This window comes from Sinocyclocheilus anshuiensis, unplaced genomic scaffold (assembly GCF_001515605.1).
Source record: "Sinocyclocheilus anshuiensis isolate Anshui unplaced genomic scaffold, SAMN03320099.WGS_v1.1 scaffold538, whole genome shotgun sequence".
Classification (NCBI taxonomy): Eukaryota; Metazoa; Chordata; class Actinopteri; order Cypriniformes; family Cyprinidae; genus Sinocyclocheilus; species Sinocyclocheilus anshuiensis.
In genome coordinates this window covers 195377-214815 of record NW_015544166.1, presented here as the reverse complement: position 1 = coordinate 214815, position 19439 = coordinate 195377, and the positions used below count along the sequence as shown (strand labels likewise).

The 19439-nt window shown below is 37.0% G+C and overlaps 5 protein-coding genes across 5 annotated transcripts; 2 read left to right on the top strand and 3 right to left on the bottom strand.

Moving 5' to 3' along the window:
* Positions 1 to 701: 701 nt before the first annotated feature.
* On the bottom strand, positions 702 to 3456 carry LOC107695862 (WASH complex subunit CCDC53). Its single transcript, XM_016495941.1, has 7 exons — positions 3262 to 3456; positions 3079 to 3177; positions 2916 to 2981; positions 2532 to 2654; positions 2218 to 2334; positions 1496 to 1560; positions 702 to 1378 (listed from the first exon to the last, which is right to left on the bottom strand). Exons 1-7 carry the CDS (start codon positions 3310 to 3312, stop codon positions 1285 to 1287), a joined length of 615 nt encoding a protein of 204 aa, XP_016351427.1. The 5' UTR covers positions 3313 to 3456; the 3' UTR covers positions 702 to 1284.
* A 1056-nt stretch (positions 3457 to 4512) lies between these two features.
* On the bottom strand, positions 4513 to 10275 carry LOC107695878 (CWF19-like protein 1). Its single transcript, XM_016495959.1, has 14 exons — positions 10109 to 10275; positions 9865 to 9949; positions 9696 to 9780; positions 9506 to 9607; positions 8376 to 8590; positions 8160 to 8275; positions 7999 to 8083; positions 7383 to 7532; positions 6529 to 6655; positions 6305 to 6384; positions 5951 to 6160; positions 5478 to 5597; positions 4915 to 5012; positions 4513 to 4760 (listed from the first exon to the last, which is right to left on the bottom strand). Exons 1-14 carry the CDS (start codon positions 10129 to 10131, stop codon positions 4616 to 4618), a joined length of 1641 nt encoding a protein of 546 aa, XP_016351445.1. The 5' UTR covers positions 10132 to 10275; the 3' UTR covers positions 4513 to 4615.
* LOC107695851 (kelch-like protein 42) lies at positions 9928 to 12301 on the top strand. The gene is made up of 4 exons (XM_016495932.1): positions 9928 to 9993; positions 10999 to 11829; positions 11902 to 12095; positions 12264 to 12301. The coding sequence occupies exons 2-4, from the start codon at positions 11063 to 11065 to the stop codon at positions 12299 to 12301; spliced, it is 999 nt and encodes a 332-aa protein (XP_016351418.1). The 5' UTR covers positions 9928 to 9993; positions 10999 to 11062.
* Positions 12302 to 13291: 990 nt separating this feature from the next.
* Positions 13292 to 15042, bottom strand: LOC107695850 (CWF19-like protein 1). The gene is made up of 5 exons (XM_016495931.1): positions 14851 to 15042; positions 14607 to 14691; positions 14438 to 14522; positions 14248 to 14349; positions 13292 to 13395 (listed from the first exon to the last, which is right to left on the bottom strand). Exons 1-5 carry the CDS (start codon positions 14871 to 14873, stop codon positions 13292 to 13294), a joined length of 399 nt encoding a protein of 132 aa, XP_016351417.1. The 5' UTR covers positions 14874 to 15042.
* LOC107695879 (kelch-like protein 42) lies at positions 14663 to 18995 on the top strand. The gene is made up of 4 exons (XM_016495960.1): positions 14663 to 14735; positions 15741 to 16571; positions 16644 to 16837; positions 18251 to 18995. The coding sequence occupies exons 2-4, from the start codon at positions 15805 to 15807 to the stop codon at positions 18706 to 18708; spliced, it is 1419 nt and encodes a 472-aa protein (XP_016351446.1). The 5' UTR covers positions 14663 to 14735; positions 15741 to 15804; the 3' UTR covers positions 18709 to 18995.
* Positions 18996 to 19439: the final 444 nt, after the last annotated feature.

Sequence of the window (19439 nt, the reverse complement as noted above, 5' to 3'; positions counted from 1 at the left end):
ACACACAGTCTGGTCAGCTATCCTTGTGGGGACTCTCCATAGGCGTAATGGTTTTTCTACTGTACAGACCCTGTATTCTATTGCCCTACACCAACCCTACCCCTCACAGGAAACATTCTGCATTTTTAGATTTTCAAAAAACTTAATTCTGTATGATTTATAAGCTTTTGTACCCGTGGGGACCACAATTTAGGTCCCCACCGTGACACGAGTCCCCATGAATCTGCGTGTAGTCAGGTTTAAGTCCCCACCAGGATATATAAACCAGTACACACACACTTCTGAAGGATCATGTGACACTGAAGACTGGAATAATGGCTGCTGTAAATTCAGCTTTACATCACAAGAATAAATTAAATTTTAAAATACATTCAAATAGAAAACACTAATTTAAAATTGTAATAGTATTTCACAATATTACTGGTTTTACTGTATTTTTGACCAAATAAATGCAGCCTTGGTGAGCATGAGACTTCTTTCAAAAATAAAATAAAAATCTTACCAATCCCATACTTTGAATGGTAGTGTAGGTTTTAAAGTAACTTAATTTCACTGAATTCAGACATAACAACTTGTAACAACAAGTTAGATTTGGAAAAGACAATATAAGCAAATCTGTAATGACTGTGCAACACATTAAGTATTATTAGAAACTCAACAAATCTAACAGTCATTTTTGTTATTGATATTACTGAGATTCAAAGTCAGTTTAAGATTGTTGCAACTAAAGTTAAATTTACAAACATTTAAAAAAATTACTCCGCTACATTCAATTTATGAACAGATTTACAAGGCTGATTTCATAAAAATCTACTTCATAAAAACACTCACTGCATCTTTTTATTGTTATTAGATGTACATACTAGGCATTTAACATGTACATGTCAGGCAAGAGATGAGATATTCATGACAATTCACATGAAAGTAGCACTTAGACTTAAATTGACCAATTATAATAATTAATAATAATAATAATAATTTAGCATTTAGCAGACGCTTTTATCCAAAGTGACTTACAGGCTATACATTTTTGACCAGTATGTTATCACAATCATCACAATTATCATCACAATCATTAGCAATCTCACCTAGTGAGCAAGTGCCCTCAGAAACCATCACTATAGATGTCAAGTATGCCGTCTCTGAGATGTAAAACAAACTTAGTGCCATCACTAAGTGTCTGTCCTCTGTAAGGACATTCAAGTGCATTTACCCTCCTTTGAGATGAGCAAGGCTCAACACAAGTCCAACAAAACGCTCATTAGCCGTGAGGGGCGGAGCTGATCAATCGCTGAAAGATGATTCGCTGCCTGAGCTGTCATCATCTTGCTCTTCCAATCCTTTTTTGCCTTCATCTGGAACAGGTGCATCAGGAGTACTAAAGGGAAATGCAAGAAATCTATTAGCTACAATATAAACACTTCATTGTCATACATATAGTGACTATACACATGCATAAATAGTGCATAATATTTTTACTGTTGTTTACACTTACTCTAGCAAACCAGGGTCCAAACCCTCCATTACCATCTTATTTTTAATGGCCATGACTGGAACACCCTGAGCGAAGGAGCAAAATATTGGCATATACATGAACTTTCCACGTTAGTCATGACTAGACAAAATGTGAGTTTTTTAATGATGAAACTCGGGTTATGATTTAATTTTAAAGGAAGATGTTCACCCAAAAATGGAAATTTGCTGAAAATTTACATCCAAGATGAAGATGAAGATGAGTTTATTTCTTCATCAAAACAGATTTGGAGAAGTTTAGCATTATGTGACTTGCTCATGGAATGGAAGCTCTGCAGTGAATGGGTGCCATCAGAAAGAGAGTCCGACTCCAAACAACTAATAAAAAAGTAATTTTAAGTAATGCAGGTAGCATTATTATAAATGATGGACCGTTATTCTGCCCAGAAGTGATAGATTAAAGTTAAAATATCTTAGTGATGAATGTGTTTATTACAAACATGCCGTTTTCACTTCACAAGAAATTAACTGATGAACTTGTGGATTATTGTGATGTTTTTATTAACTGTTTGGCCTCTCATTCTGACGGCACCCATTCACTGCAGAGTGATTGGTGAGCATGTGATGTAATGCTAAATTTCTCCAAATCTCTTTCCTACGAAGAAACAGGCACATCACCTTGGATGGCCTGAGGGTGAGTAACTTGTCAGCATATTTTCATTTTTCATTACCAAAAACACGTACCACTTGCACCATTTTCAGGTATCTGGCATATTGCGGGTCCTTGGCTACAGTCATCACATTTTCCGCTGGGGCCTCTGCTTTCGGCTCCTGAGGGGCCACTTGTACTTGCCTAGATGCCTGAATGGACAAAGACGGTGTATTAACACCAAATATTTGCCATTATGGCTATAAATACCTCAATACGCAGTGGGATAAATGAATTATTTTATTTATTTATTTTTTATGCATAGGTAAACATTTATATATAGTATATTTATAGAAGCTCAACTTGAACTTGAACTTGAACTTATGACAATGACATGAATAAATGTTACCTCAACAGGGGGACCTAAAGTGGGGCCCGTGGCATGACTGCCAGCCGCAGCAGGACCGTTTGTCTCTGTAGATGATCTCACTCCATCCACTGTGACATCTTCCAAACCAGGAATAGAAGCTAACTGCAAATTTATACAACATATTTTTTAACCAGTTTAACCAGGATAAGCCTAAAATAGTGGTTTCTATTGAGCTACTGTATTACATTTTTTCTACTTTTATATTATTATACTACTGCATTAAAAAATTTTTTTTATATATTACCTACTCATTCATTTTTATTAATAAAATTATAAATCTTTTGTTGTTAATTATTGACACTTTTTCTCCCACTGACCCCTAGCACTCCACTGAGGCCCCTAAAAAACCCTGCCTTGATTTACCTTTGCTTCCAAAATGCTTAGTGTGGTCTCAATCTGTTGGATTCGTAATGATACTGTTGCTAGTTTCTGGAAAAGAAAAGAAAAATCTTCAGGTCATTGACACTTTCAGGAAATATATAAGTTAAGGTAAAGAGGGGAATGATGTGTTGACAGGTGAACATACCTCCTCACATACTGTGGAAAATCGGTTCAGGAACCTGACGGTGTGGACGATGAACTGGTTGAGGAAAGCGACGATTCTTCGTTGTTGAATGGCTGGAACCTTAAGAAAGAAAGTATAATGATCACTGTTATATATGTCAGACGATCATGTGAGCAGTAGCTGATGTTGCAATGTTAAACTTACCTTTGTAAGATCTACTCCTGATCCCACGATGGGCAATCCGTCCTCATCCATGTCAACAACTCGTTTGCTTTTTAACTGTCACAGATACACAGATTTCTACGCTTTAAATGTGCTAAAACGGTCAGGACTGTGCAACAAATGCATCGTTGTGAAAATAACTCCTCACGTGACTTCAGTGCCTCCTGCAGCACTTCCGCTTTCTGAACATAACAAAAGTCCCCGACCCCTTAAACTAGAATCGTTGTAAATACAGTTTGTGTATTTTAAGTACAGATCATTTTATTAAATTTCTAAGTATTTAAACAGTGTGTTACATATTAGTTTGTGATGTGAATTAAATAAATTAAAAAAATAAAAGTCTTTAACTACTACGTTATCATAATTTCTAGTCACACAACGAAAATTCGACTTAATATTCGAGCAAACGCTGAAAGTTTCACTTTATAATTCATTTTAGTGACATTTATAAATAATACGTGAGTAGTTAGGTTACACATTATTCTTACTATTTATAATTATTTACTAAACTTTGTAACTGCCGTTGTAAGGCACTACCTTGTAATGGTCATAACTTCTAACTTTTTTTGTAAGCAAATAATGACACGGGTTATATCTGCTTTATTTTACAGTAAAGTAATAAATATTACTTTAATATTTAGAGTAAATAATATTTATTGTATTATATAAAAATGGATATTCAACAATCCATAATTAATAGTTAATTTCCATAACTATTTTGTTTCATAGGTGTTTTCTTTTGTAGGCTATGAGATGACATGGTTGTTTGTGTACTTTAGCACAAGTACAAACATCAGTAAAATCTCAAAAGGACATCAAAACAAGCAGAGGACATACACCACACTGTTACTACAAAAGAGAAATGCAGATTTTACAAAACTGAAAACTGACTTTAATTATGAATCACAACAAAATTCCACACGTAATTGTATATAACAGATGAGATACATCACCAAAAAAAAGTTATCTTTTGAAAGACCACTGTGACAACAGCCATTTCCTAACTGTTTGCAAATGAAAGGAAGAGGAAAATGTACAGGTGCATCTCAATAAATTAGAATGTCGTGGAAAAGTTCATTTATTTCAGTAATTCAACTCAAATTGTGAAACTCGTGTATTAAATAAATTCAATGCACACAGACTGAAGTAGTTTAAGTCTTTGGTTCAATTACTAATTACTGAAATAAATGAACTTTTCCATGACATTCTAATTTATTGAGATGCACCTGTATATGGTGCAAAATTTAAAAAGCATAAAATTATAAAATAAGCAGTTGACACACTGACTGAGTTCATTAACGTGAAGGGATCAAGTCAGATGTATCTGAAACGTTGCTCAGTTGTCGAGTGCGAAGTCGAAGGGCTCAAAGTCAGAGCGCATTTGTTTGGCCTGATCCTCTTCCTCCTCTTTTGTACATTTGCACTCTCTCCAGTCGGCACGCATGGGGATGTTCAACAGCGCCTCGCTCGCTAACACTTCCCTGAGGCCAAACACATAGTGCACAACACACACACAAACACATAAACACAAACACAGAATGTATAGGCGCTTATGCAAAGCAGGTTTTTACAGACAGGTCATAAACATTCAAATATTTATAACTCATGGTGATGAGCTGTCCATGTAACAATTACCTGCCAAACTGCAAAGGGAAATTTTTCTTGATGCGATAAAACAGCTTCTCGCCTGTATCCAGCTCCACATAAAAGTAGGGCGTTCCCGGAGGAGCAATCTGTAATGGGGGATATTACAGTTAGTCACAGTGCAAAACAGATCCTCTTGGTCTCCTCATGATTTGCTTTCTCATTCACTTCATAGATAATGTTACATAGATCAGTATATCAGAGAGAGTGAAAATGAGTGTAATCGGACAGCACTTAACAAGAGAGCACAAACCCAACTGACAAAAATGAAAAATAAATGCTTGAAATCCAGTCTAGCCTTTCAAAACATTTAAATGTATTTAATTTTTAAATTCTATTTTAGATTACATTCAGATGTGATTTCAAGGTGCCTTGTGAATTTTGAATGTGTTTTTACTGCTTACACCACAAAAACAACAAACAAATGCATATTTATAAAAAATAAACAAGTATACATGAACATGAAGTCCTAGAGAAAAAAAAAAAGTGTCCTCAACCACAGCTGACAAATTTTTTTGTGTGTTCAGTCTGAGATGGACACAGATGGCATGTACCTGTTTGAGGTCTGTATGAGCTGGAATCTCCATCAGTTCTATCTGCTGCTCTTCAGCTTGTGTCATGAACGCCTCCTTGATGTCTTCTGTACTGCACTTCTCCATGGGCACCGGCACTACCTGAGGAAGACAAATGAAGTTTCCGTTAAACCAATTATGCATTGCTTTCTCATAAGGAGGTCTTTGGGAAATCATGTATTTGGTCATCACTGGGAACACGTCCCTCAGAAATGGTTATTCGCCAGTGCAGACAGACTGTCTATCCGCTCAGACTTAAACTGATGAAATGATGTTGAAGTCTGTGATTGGTGAAGGGCTGGGCATCTCTCACACCCTTCACGCTGCTATCAGTTTACCAGACTTTCTTTTTCATATATGTGGTGCTGCTTAGACTGACCTAGGATCTGTAAAGTTCAGTCCATTCAGGCAGATGCCACAATCGCATTATGAATCAGACAAAATGTAGTATGGACCTGTAGTTGAAGGTGCTGGCTGCGGTAGTTCCTCTCAAACATGATACACCGCTGGGCTCTGCTTTTACAAAACTTCTTGATGGCACTCTTGTATTTTTCCATCTCTTCAACCACCTCCGATGCCAAATCCACCACTGACTGGTAATGTCCGATGGGCAGCAGGAGAACATGGTCAGGAGTAAGACTACCCTTAGCAAGAGCCATGTAACACTGGAAACAGATTAGTTACGTTAAAGCATAATGGCAAAAAGACAGCAAAATTGACCAATAACTTATCAGTTGGTATATATTTTTTTATTTTTAAAGCTTTCTAAACTGACGTTGGGCTAGAGAATACATATTCTGTGGACTCACATGTGTTCCGATGCTTATGACCAAGTGCTTCTCGACTTCTGGACTCGCAAGGCAGAACCAACAGGGTCCAGTGGGCTGTGCTGCAGGGAGAGAAGAAATCAAGGCTTGAAATATGTTATGCTGAATATTTCTACATAAGGTAATAAAAACAGCCCAGTTTGATGCATTAGACTGATGTCTTTCCACTCCATTAGAGTGGAAAGACTGCAGGTGAATGGACTCACGGTGTCTTCGGGGCTGTTTGGGATAATTAGGTCTGTCTCCGTCTGTTTGTCTCTTCCTGCCGTGACGCTGCTGGTGCTGTGGTTTATTCTGGCCCAGATCAAAAAAGAACTGGGATGCTGGTTCCTCCTGAACAAAAAGTTCAAACGATCTTTTCACTGAAATAAGGTACACTACGAAAGAGCCTTCTTTTCTTTTTTTTTTTTTTAAAAAGCAAGGATGCACTGAATTATTCAAAAGAGACAGTAAAGACAATAATAATGTTTTAACAGATTTCCATTCAAATACATACTGTTCTTATTTTTAAGATTTATTTTTGGCATATTTGCCTTTTTATTATGAAAGGACAGTATATGAGACAGGAGAGAAATAGAGGGGGGGATGGAATCAAGAAAGGTCCACAAGCCGGGACCCAAAGTGCAACAGCGCTATATGTTGGTGCATTGCACTTGAGGCTATTAGCGCCATACATATTGTTCTTTTGAACTTTATTTTAATCAAATAAATCCTGAAAAAAAAGGCATCATGCTTTTCCACAAAAACTGATAATAATAAAAGTTTTTCTGAGCAGCAAATCAGCATATCAGAATGATTTCTGAAGGATAATGTGACACTGAAGACTGGAGTGCCATCACAGGAATAAGTATATTTTAAAATATATTCTAATAGAAAACAGTTATTTTAAATTCTAATATTTTTTCACAAAATTTCTCTATTTTTGATCAAATAAATACAGACTTGGTAAACATAAAGAGATAAATCTTTAAAAACTACAACAAAAAAAAAATCTCACTGACCCCAACCTAATATACTTGCATATATTAACTATATGCAAGTAAAAACTGCACACACAAACCTCTGTGCCTGTCATAGAGGGTGGCGGTTTTTCTTTCTTCCCATCTTTCATAGGTTTCCTGTAGGGATTTTCTGTGACATCCTGAGGCTGCTTGACTAACTCTGCAGGATCCATGTTTTTCATCGGGACAATGTTGAACGCATACAAATACTATAAGAGAAGATCAACTTTACAGTTAAACCACAAATTCATTCTCTCTAGTAATTATTTTCATGTTAAGGCTTATATTAAAATTCGATTTCCTCTAAAATTTAAAAAATGAAACACTAAAAACTAAAATCAATGCTACAAGTGAATTCAGCTATGCCAATATTATAATATGCAGTATAAAATATAGATGTTAATTCTGAGATTTGCTAAACATTATACTTGGTGTTAATGAATGAATGTTTTTAAATATTAAATTTAAGCAATGCTGTTATTAACTAAAACTTTTTAAAAATCATTTGTTATTTGAAATATAGCTGAAATTAAATATAGCAACTAAAAGAAAATAACTTCTAAAATTAAAAACAAAAAAAAGACACATTTAATACAACCAAAACTAATAAAAATTACAAAAACACAAAATTACAATAATAAGTAAAATTTTACCAAAAAAACAAAAAACACACACCTTCTTTTTGGCAGGATTGTTGACAGTTGCCAAAGCGATGAATCTACTGACATGCTGAGCATTCTCTTGAAGGACCACATGATTCCTGCAAATTCATACACATTTTGTAAAACAAATATCATCTGAAAAGCAAAACATATCCTAATGCTATAATGTCACACCTGTAAGGTAGCCTCTCATAATGCACCGCTTCCAGTCCCGCAAAATGGTAGCGGGGCTTCAGCTTGTCAGCGAGATCTGCGATGGACGAAACCCCACAAAACTTTGTATCAGTTTCCTACAAAAGGGCAAGAAGGTAAAAGACCCTTGAGCACACATTCATGAAATTCCTGCAAAACTGATCCAAATGTATTAAAGAAGCCCAACAAAGCACTGACGGGACTGTTTCCATACTGCCATACGCCTCGAGGCCACTGCGAGGTCAGGAGAATGTCCACTCCTCGAAATTTGGAGTTAGACAGAAGTGGGGCCACCAGGGCAGTGATGTCTTTAGAGGTGAAGCAGTGTGAAAGAGCAGGTTCATGTTGAGCTTCTCTGCCACTGACATAGGCGATCTGAAGCCCCGATGCCCCTGTGAAAATGCCTCGTCGACCTGTGCGCAAAAAAAAAAATAAACAAAAAAATAAAGCATACTTGTTTAACTCAAATTGAGAGTTTAATTTTTAAGCATTACACAACCCTGCACCATATTTGCTGAATGAAATCCAATGTCATTGGAGCAAGCTGTTTTGCTCTAGCATGTCACACGTTCTTCTCAGTCACAAAATATGATGTGCATTTCATATCATTTTTGCTTTTGACAACCACTTGCAAGGTGAAGTAGTTTTGTATTAAATCACCAGAACCACGTCCACAAAGATTTTTACATTTATGAATGATTCTCAAGACATTATTTTATGCCTAATCATGAGCTTCAAGGTTAGAATTTTGGCCAGTGACTGAAGAAAACGCATATATTACCCAGATGTTTTTGCTACATCTGTGAGTGTTTTACTACATCCAAACAGTGACATAAAAGTACAGATTTCGTGAAAAAAGCTTGTGCATTTACAAACTTATGTAAAGTTGAATGCACTCAATGGAGTATTTGAATTTTTTTCACTCCTTTACAAATTGTAAGTTAAATGATACATTTTGAGTGTAACATCTGACTGCTTTTGTTATTTTTATAAGTGCATTAAAGCTTGCAAAACTTATGTTTTTGAATTTAGCATTTTCATATTGGTTAGACCTTTTTTGAAACTGCTGAAATTTTTTTTCAAGACGCAGGGCTGTGTTATGGATCTATCTTTTTTAATTAATTTTCACTTATTTGCAATCAAGAACATCTACCAGAACCACAATCGAAAAAAAACGAAGAAAAAATACATATATATATATATATATATATATATATATAAATAAATACATATATGCCTCACAATACATACATTTATACACTACAAGCCAACACAAAATTGCAAATACTTATGTCTTCTACTGATGGAAGGTTATAGATCAATCTTACCCAAACATGTGATGTTTTCTGCCAACTCGCAGCCATCAGAGTTTGGGAAATACTTCACAGTCTCTTCGCTGGCTGCACCGAGAATGTAAGTGTGAATGGGTGCTGGGGGTTTAGAAGGAACACTAATTAATTCAGTATAGTGCTTGGTGTGATTAAAAAAAATCTATTTAAACCTAAAAGGAAACCTTACCCTTTTTGGCACCAGATTTGTATGCTTCCCATTCTGCTTCAGCCTCAGGAGAATTTCCAAAAAATTCACCAACACACAGCAGCAACTGAAAAACAACATTATCAAATGAAGCCCACAGCTCGCTCTTATGCTTGTCGCTTTAAAATAAGAGATACACGTGCAGACTCACATCAAACTGCCCGCTCTTTTTCTGAATGGCGTTCACCCGGTTGAACAAAGCATTTATTCTTCCTTCAACGTCACCACTTGCGAGTCTGAGAGGGAATGAAATATAAAAACAGCGTGGACACAAAAACACGTGAGTCTTTTACACGCACACTTCTATCTATTCTGTTTATTATGACTGTAAATCACTGATTACGAGCCAACTAACATTCACATATGCCCCTTTTCAACCCATAAACAACACTTACAATCGTAAAGGCTTATCTCCCATACCGAATAATATATAAATGTTCTTAAAGATTCTTAAAATTTATGTCTCTTGTGTCCGAACATTGGAGTTAAAGTGTGTGTGTCGACAAAATAAACCCTGTCAGAAAAGAGAGTAAACGATTTCGGCCGCCTATTTATGAAATATACACCTTAAGGAGAAACTTTGTTTTTTTTTAGTGCTAAAAATTATTAAATGCATTTGATCAACTACATTATATAAAGAATAGAATTTATAAACGCGATAATAAATTACAAACCTAAAACCACATCAAGTTTCTCTCCGGAGGAAATACAAAGGTGGTACAGTAAAAGCGTATTAAACGCCTCAAGTATGCGCACATTATTCGCAATATCAGCGCCACCGATTATCACTTTATAGGATACTATCTGTTAAATTACACATTTATAATGCATATTAACAACCTATTATACAACCTAAAATATGTTATTCTAACATTTTCATATAACGTATATCAAAACACATACCACTGCGCAAAACTGGGGCGAGCAGGACGCAACGCGACGCAACACAAACCACAAGACCAAAACAGGAACTGATTTACATTTGAAAACCCGAAGTGCATAATGTATTAAACGACAATAAACTGCCATATTATTTAAACTACAACAACGATTTCTATAAGAGCTGTGTTGAAATAAGTGCAAATGGATCGCAAGTGCAAATTAGCTGACTGTATAAACCTGCCAAATTAAATATATCTAAACAGGCAGATTAATCCATAAAGCATGATTCCTTTAGTGTGTGTAGACCATCCGTTTGTTTGCGTTTGCAATTGCAAATGACGTGCTTGTTTATGAAACATATGCATGCACGTGAGCTGAATGCGCTGAACATTTCCATATATAGGCGTTTGGCATCAAGCGCTTCTAATCGCAGCTGAACAACAAGCGCTGATCCCAGAACGGCAGACATGACATCCCCCGAGCAGATCATCGAGATCGTGATGGATGACAAAACGTACAATGTGAGTAAAAGCAAACTGATCGAGAAGAGCGATTACTTCCGCGCGCTGTACAGCTCCGGGATGCGCGAGTCAGCGGAGGACTCGGTGCAGCTGCGGGGGCTCAGCGCGCCGGGGCTCGAGCTGGTGCTGGAGTTCATCAACACCTCCAAAGTTCAGGTGGCCAACGAGACTCTGGAGGACCTGATCGAAACCGCATCCTTCCTGCAGGTCACTTCCATTTTAAAGCTGCTGCTGTCGGAAATCAAGCAGGAGAACTGCGTCGAGCTCTTCAAACTCTCGGACGTCTACGGGATGCATGATCTCAGAAAAGCTTGTTTGAAATTCATGAGCTGCTATTATCATCCCATGCTTCGCAGGCCGGAGTTCAGGATGTTGCCAGCTCCTCTGCGGGATCAGGTCCGAGATATGCGCATGAAAGGCACGGCCACTTTAGTTGCAATAGGAGATTTCACTGACACCTGTCTGGACTTGGCAAATCAAGACGAGCCTTGGTCCATGTTGAGGTATAATGAGTTAGAACAACGCTGGAAACCTCTAGCCAACAATCTTCCTCAGGACATGATCAATGTCCGAGGATACGGATCTGCTGTGCTGGACAACTACTTGTTTATTGTTGGTGGATACAGAATGACAAGTCTGGAGATCTCTGTGGCCCACTGCTACAACCCCTGCAAGAATGAGTGGAACCATGTGGCACCTTTGAACCAAAAGAGGTACAATTCACTCTTGATTTGGCCATTTATTGTGGTTTGTCCAGTGCAAGTAAGTGCTCTTTCTGTGTCCAGATCCAACTTCAAGCTCCTGGCCGTGAGTGGGAAGCTGTATGCGGTTGGAGGTCACTGTCTGAGTACGGTGGAGTGTTATAGTCCAGGGCAGGACTGGTGGACGTGTGTGGCGTCTCTGCCTGATCCTCTCGCTGAGTTCTCTGCCTGTGAGTGTCAGGGCATGATCTACGTCATGGGCGGTTATACCTCTAGAGGTGTGTTTTACTTAGAGATGGGTTCTTTCACACACACACAAACAGGCATTTTACTTTATTTACTTATGTTCCTGGTCTTATTGTGGTTAATTCATCTGTGTGTGTGTTTTTCCAAAGAAAAAAAAATTCTTGTCTTTTCTTATCTTATTTGTGAAACATTTTTTCCAGTTTCTCTTATTTTTAAGCTAGATGTTTTTTCCTTCTAATTTATTGGTATCGACCAGCATAGGGTATTTGATACTTTTATTTAAGATAATCTAACATTTAAATTACATTAAACTAATCTTTATTAGTTTAATGTTTCTAATCTTTAAAAAAATCCATTAAATTAATCATTAACATATTAATTATTGCACATTATAAATAAATATATAAAATATTAAAAAATATTTATTGTATATTATGTTGTGATGCTTAATTCATTTAGTCATGTTTAATATAATTGATGTTATTGAATTTATTTAGACAAAATAGTGTAGAAGTTTTATTACTCCAGTTATTTATCTGTTAGTGATCATAACATAAAAAATAATTCGCTAATTGCCATAATTATAGTATTGGTAGAAGATTACCTTTAAGTGAGTGTTAGATTATGGCAAAGGTAACAGCAAAAATATGGGAAATGAGAATAAAATATATTAAATTATTATTATTGTTTATTTGTTTAACAGCATCAGCCAATATTCTATATATTTTATTGTGCTTTCTCATTTCCCCTAGTTTTACTTTTAGATCATTTTTGCCATCATCTAACACTGGAAGATTATTAAAATTCTGGCTGATACTATAATTATGTATTAATTATTTACTATGGCCGATAACCATTAAATGGCCAATAATTAATATGGTATCAATATATTGTGTGTCTGACAGTGAAAACATCTTAAAAATCACACAAAAAATCACACAAAAAAAACAATTACGATTCTTATTTTTTTACGGAATACTGCGCATATTATAAATGATGCAATTCATGTTGGACAATAATCCCTTCTTTCCATCAACCTGTTACTCACATGAGATCGCAACCATTAGCAAACAACAATGATCCAGTCAATTCTTGATGGACAAAAGTCCGGTCCTACATTTGAGAAGCCGTTTCACTCATATATATATATATATATATATATAGGGAAGAAAAGCAACTGCAATTTCCATCTCATGCTGACTTTAAATTACTACATTAAAATGATCTTTTAAGATTCTGTGATCTCAGTGTTTTTCTCCTCCTGCTGAGCTTCTCTGCCACTGACATAGGCGATCTGAAGCCCCGATGCCCCTGTGAAAATGCCTCTTCGACCTGTACAAAAAAGCATACTCGTTTAACTCAAATTGACGGATTAATTTTTAAGCATTACACTATCCTGCACCATATTTGCTGAAATAAATCCAATCCTTGCTTCTTACTAATTTAGGGATGCTGACTGGAAAAACAGTGCCTGTTTTGCTCTAGCATGTCAAAAGTTCTCGCAAAATATGATATGCATTTCGACAACCACTTGTAAGGTGAAGCAGTCTTGCATTATCCCTTAATCACCAGAACCACCTCCACAAAGATTTTCAAATTTATGAATGATTCTCAAGACATGTTTTTATGCCTAATCCTGATTTCAAAATTAGAATTATGGCCAATGAGAGAAGAATATGCAAATATTACCCAGATGTTTTTGCTACATCTGTGAGTGTTTTACTACACCCAAACAGCGAGAGAAAATTACAGATTTTCTGAAAAAAAGCTTGTGATTTATAAAAATATGTTGTATGTAAAGTTGAATGCACTCAGTGGAGTATTTGAACATTTTTTTCACTAATTTTTTAAATAATACATTTTGAACATAACTTTTGACTGCTTTTGTTATTTTGATACGCACATTAAAGCTTGCAAAACTGATTTTTTTTTAAATTCAGCATTATCATATTGGGTAATATTAAATCTGCAGAAGATGCAGGGCTGTGTTATGGATCCATCCAAGAAAAATAAAACAATTTGAAAAAATATATAAAATAACAACAATAATAATAATGAAAAAAGCAACTCTGAGCCTCACAATACACCTACAGTGGTAAAGCACACTTTTATACACTATAGGTTAACACAAAATTGCAAAGACATAGGTCTTCTAAAGCTGTGAGGTTATAGATCAAATCTTACCCAGATATGTGATGCTTTCTGCCAACTCGCAGCCATCAGAGTTTGGGAAATACTTCACAGTCTCTTCGCTGGCTGCACCGAGAATGTAAGTGTGAATGGGTGCTGGGGGTTTAGAAGGAACACTAATTAATTCAGTATAGTGCTTGGTGTGATTAAAAAAAATCTATTTAAACCTAAAAGGAAACCTTACCCTTTTTGGCACCAGATTTGTATGCTTCCCATTCTGCTTCAGCCTCAGGAGAATTTCCAAAAAATTCACCAACACACAGCAGCAACTGAAAAACAACATTATCAAATGAAGCCCACAGCTCGCTCTTATGCTTGTCGCTTTAAAATAAGAGATACACGTGCAGACTCACATCAAACTGCCCGCTCTTTTTCTGAATGGCGTTCACCCGGTTGAACAAAGCATTTATTCTTCCTTCAACGTCACCACTTGCGAGTCTGAGAGGGAATGAAATATAAAAACAGCGTGGACACAAAAACACGTGAGTCTTTTACACGCACACTTCTATCTATTCTGTTTATTATGACTGTAAATCACTGATTACGAGCCAACTAACATTCACATATGCCCCTTTTCAACCCATAAACAACACTTACAATCGTAAAGGCTTATCTCCCATACCGAATAATATATAAATGTTCTTAAAGATTCTTAAAATTTATGTCTCTTGTGTCCGAACATTGGAGTTAAAGTGTGTGTGTCGACAAAATAAACCCTGTCAGAAAAGAGAGTAAACGATTTCGGCCGCCTATTTATGAAATATACACCTTAAGGAGAAACTTTGTTTTTTTTTAGTGCTAAAAATTATTAAATGCATTTGATCAACTACATTATATAAAGAATAGAATTTATAAACGCGATAATAAATTACAAACCTAAAACCACATCAAGTTTCTCTCCGGAGGAAATACAAAGGTGGTACAGTAAAAGCGTATTAAACGCCTCAAGTATGCGCACATTATTCGCAATATCAGCGCCACCGATTATCACTTTATAGGATACTATCTGTTAAATTACACATTTATAATGCATATTAACAACCTATTATACAACCTAAAATATGTTATTCTAACATTTTCATATAACGTATATCAAAACACATACCACTGCGCAAAACTGGGGCGAGCAGGACGCAACGCGACGCAACACAAACCACAAGACCAAAACAGGAACTGATTTACATTTGAAAACCCGAAGTGCATAATGTATTAAACGACAATAAACTGCCATATTATTTAAACTACAACAACGATTTCTATAAGAGCTGTGTTGAAATAAGTGCAAATGGATCGCAAGTGCAAATTAGCTGACTGTATAAACCTGCCAAATTAAATATATCTAAACAGGCAGATTAATCCATAAAGCATGATTCCTTTAGTGTGTGTAGACCATCCGTTTGTTTGCGTTTGCAATTGCAAATGACGTGCTTGTTTATGAAACATATGCATGCACGTGAGCTGAATGCGCTGAACATTTCCATATATAGGCGTTTGGCATCAAGCGCTTCTAATCGCAGCTGAACAACAAGCGCTGATCCCAGAACGGCAGACATGACATCCCCCGAGCAGATCATCGAGATCGTGATGGATGACAAAACGTACAATGTGAGTAAAAGCAAACTGATCGAGAAGAGCGATTACTTCCGCGCGCTGTACAGCTCCGGGATGCGCGAGTCAGCGGAGGACTCGGTGCAGCTGCGGGGGCTCAGCGCGCCGGGGCTCGAGCTGGTGCTGGAGTTCATCAACACCTCCAAAGTTCAGGTGGCCAACGAGACTCTGGAGGACCTGATCGAAACCGCATCCTTCCTGCAGGTCACTTCCATTTTAAAGCTGCTGCTGTCGGAAATCAAGCAGGAGAACTGCGTCGAGCTCTTCAAACTCTCGGACGTCTACGGGATGCATGATCTCAGAAAAGCTTGTTTGAAATTCATGAGCTGCTATTATCATCCCATGCTTCGCAGGCCGGAGTTCAGGATGTTGCCAGCTCCTCTGCGGGATCAGGTCCGAGATATGCGCATGAAAGGCACGGCCACTTTAGTTGCAATAGGAGATTTCACTGACACCTGTCTGGACTTGGCAAATCAAGACGAGCCTTGGTCCATGTTGAGGTATAATGAGTTAGAACAACGCTGGAAACCTCTAGCCAACAATCTTCCTCAGGACATGATCAATGTCCGAGGATACGGATCTGCTGTGCTGGACAACTACTTGTTCATTGTTGGTGGATACAGAATGACAAGTCAGGAGATCTCTGTGGCCCACTGCTACAACCCCTGCAAGAATGAGTGGCACCATGTGGCACCTTTGAACCAGAAGAGGTACAATTCACTCTTGATCTGTCCATTTATTGTGGTTTGTCCAGTGCAAGTAAGTGCTCTTTCTGTGTCCAGATCCAACTTCAAGCTCCTGGCCGTGAGTGGGAAGCTGTATGCGGTTGGAGGTCACTGTCTGAGTACGGTGGAGTGTTATAGTCCAGGGCAGGACTGGTGGACGTGTGTGGCGTCTCTGCCTGATCCTCTCGCTGAGTTCTCTGCCTGTGAGTGTCAGGGCATGATCTACGTCATGGGCGGTTATACCTCTAGAGGTGTGTTTTCCTGAGAGATGGGTTCATTCACCCACACACACACTTACTTTCTTATGTTCTTGGTCTTATTGTGGTTAATTAATCTCTGTGTGTTTTTCCAAAGAAAAAATGCTTGTCTTTACTTACCTTACTTGTGAAACTTTTTTCCGGTTGCTCTTATTTTTAAACTAGATTTTTTTCTCCTTTTTTCCCTAATTTATCGGTATCAACTAGCGTAGGATATCTGATCCTCTTATTTAAGATATTCTAACATTTAGATTACATTTTCCTCCATTTAACACTTCATCTTTAAAACATTAATTATAATCTTTATCATATCACAAAATGAATATCCATATTCATATCCATACATCAATATGTATTGTACATTATAAATAAATATACATTACAAAAGATGTATATTGTATATTATAATGCTGTGATGCTTAATTCACTTTGTCATATTTAATATAATTGTTGTAAAATAGTGTAGAATTTGTATTACTACACGGTTATTTAGCAGTTAGTGATCATAACAAAAAAAATAATTGCCGCTATTTGCCATAATTTTAGTAAAGGTACAAAATTACCTTTAAGTGAGTATTAGATTATGGCAAAGGTAGCAGCAAAAATATGGGAAATGATGATAAAATATATTAAATGATTATTATTTAATTTAACAGCATCGGCCAATATTGAATATATTTTATTGTGCTTTCTCATTTACCCTTTTTTTACTTTTAGATAATGTTTGCCATCATCTAACACTCAAAGGCCTGGTTTCACAGACGGGGCTTAGACTAGGATTAGGCCATAGTTCAGTTAGGACACTTAAATAATTTTTATAAACATGCCTTAGAAAAAACATTACTGCTGTGCATCTTGAGACGAAACAAAGGCACTGATATATTTTAAGAAAGTTTCTTTCAGTTGAAACAGCCCAGACTTACATTTTAGTCTGGGACTAGACTTAAGCCTTGTCTGTGAAACCAGGGGAAAGATTATTAAAATTCTGTCTAATAATATAATTATATATTATGGCCAATAACTATTAAATAGCCAATAACCAATATGGTACCAATATATTGTGTGTCTGACAGTGAAAATGTAGTAAAAATTGAACCAAAAAATTTCAAAATTATGATTTTTATTTGTTATGGAATACTGTGCTTATTTTAAAGGATGTAATTTATGTTGGACAATAATCCCTCGTCTCCATCAACCTGTCACTCACAACCATTAGCAAACAACAACGATTCAGTCAGTTCTTGATGGACAAAAGTCTGGTCCTACATTTGAGAAGCCGTTCAACTCAGATACTGTATATACATCTTAGTAGGGAAGAAAAGCAACTGCAATTTCCTTTAAATTACTACATTAAAATGATCTTTTATGATTCAGTCATCTCAGTGTTTTTCTCCTAATGTCTGACAGATAGGAACACCAATGTACTGCGTTACTGCCCCCCCTCAGACACATGGTCCGTGTTCCGTTCCTGTTCGGCTCATGTGCGCAAGCAGCAGATGCTCTCAGTGGAGGACACCATCTACCTGGTGGGTGGCTACACACATGAGCTAGAACCTGCAGAACTGGGGCGGCGGAGACTCAGCCAGACGGAGGACATGCTGACGGTACAGTCCTACAACGTGCAGACGGGAGAATGGTTGCAGCTTAAGGAAAACACATCAAAGTCTGGCTTAAACCTCACCTGCACGCTGCACAACGATGGCATCTACATTATGAGCAGAGATGTCAGCCTGCCCACCAGCCTGGAGCACCGCGTCTTCCTCAAGTACAACATTTTCTCAGATGCCTGGGAGGCTTTCAGACGTTTTCCTGCTCTGGGACAGAACATGCTGCTTTGCTCTCTCTACCTACCCAATGTCCTATGAGCCACATTGTTCAAGCTCCGGGCATCTGGAGAAGACTGCAGACTGCTGGGAGCACCGATTTTGTTGTAGCGAGCCCAGCCAGGTCAGAAGTGGCAAGTTTGCTAGAGGTTTACCACAACGCTTTACTAGATCGGATTGATCAACCAACACAAAGAACCTGCAGGAGACATTAAAGGAATAATATAGCCAAAAAATTAAAATTTGGTCATTATTTACTCCCCCTCAAACTGTGTGACTTTAAGAGAGCGTCTGAAACATTTTTTTAACATTCAGCTTTTGTGTTTCATGGAAGGAAAAAGTCACATAGGTTTGAAACAACATGTAAGTGAGAAAATGATAAATAATGACTGATTTATTTTGGTGAAATAGTCATTTAAATGATTATTTCTAAATAAAGGTCAACAGTTTGACTTTGATTATTAAAATCAGAAGTCAAAAAGCCTCAATATTGAAAGGAATAGTTCCCCCAAAAATGAAAGTTTGCTTAAAATTCACTCACTTTCAGGCCATTCAAGATACAGATGAGTTTAATTCTTTATCGGAACAGATTCAGAGAAATGTATTCAGCATTACATCTCTTGCTCACCCGTGGATCCTCTGCAGTGAATGGGTGCCGTCAGAATGAGAGTCCAAACAGCTGATAAAAACATCACAGGAATCCACAAGTAATTCACACGCCTCCAGTCCATCAATTAACATCTTGTGAAGCTAAAAAGCTTTGTGTTTGTAAT

Coding starts and splice junctions, on each gene's coding strand:
- LOC107695862 (XM_016495941.1), bottom strand. CDS start 3,312: ATGGATGAGGACGGATTGCCCATCGTGGGATCAGGAGTAGATCTTACA. Junction 2,335..2,531: donor CTTTAGGTCCCCCTGTTGAG/GTAACATTTATT, acceptor TTGTCCATTCAG/GCATCTAGGCAAGTACAAGT. Junction 1,561..2,217: donor ACCTGAAAATGGTGCAAGTG/GTACGTGTTTTT, acceptor TCCTTCGCTCAG/GGTGTTCCAGTCATGGCCAT.
- LOC107695878 (XM_016495959.1), bottom strand. CDS start 10,131: ATGGGAGATAAGCCTTTACGATT. Junction 8,084..8,159: donor TATGAGAGGCTACCTTACAG/GTGTGACATTAT, acceptor ATGAATTTGCAG/GAATCATGTGGTCCTTCAAG. Junction 6,385..6,528: donor CAAACAGCCCCGAAGACACC/GTGAGTCCATTC, acceptor CTCTCCCTGCAG/CACAGCCCACTGGACCCTGT.
- LOC107695851 (XM_016495932.1), top strand. CDS start 11,063: ATGACATCCCCCGAGCAGATCATCGAGATCGTGATGGATGACAAAACG. Junction 11,830..11,901: donor GCACCTTTGAACCAAAAGAG/GTACAATTCACT, acceptor TTCTGTGTCCAG/ATCCAACTTCAAGCTCCTGG. Junction 12,096..12,263: donor GGGCGGTTATACCTCTAGAG/GTGTGTTTTACT, acceptor CATTTTTTCCAG/TTTCTCTTATTTTTAAGCTA.
- LOC107695850 (XM_016495931.1), bottom strand. CDS start 14,873: ATGGGAGATAAGCCTTTACGATT. Junction 14,692..14,850: donor GGAGATAAGCCTTTACGATT/GTAAGTGTTGTT, acceptor ATTCCCTCTCAG/ACTCGCAAGTGGTGACGTTG. Junction 14,350..14,437: donor CAAATCTGGTGCCAAAAAGG/GTAAGGTTTCCT, acceptor CTAAACCCCCAG/CACCCATTCACACTTACATT.
- LOC107695879 (XM_016495960.1), top strand. CDS start 15,805: ATGACATCCCCCGAGCAGATCATCGAGATCGTGATGGATGACAAAACG. Junction 16,572..16,643: donor GCACCTTTGAACCAGAAGAG/GTACAATTCACT, acceptor TTCTGTGTCCAG/ATCCAACTTCAAGCTCCTGG. Junction 16,838..18,250: donor GGGCGGTTATACCTCTAGAG/GTGTGTTTTCCT, acceptor AATGTCTGACAG/ATAGGAACACCAATGTACTG.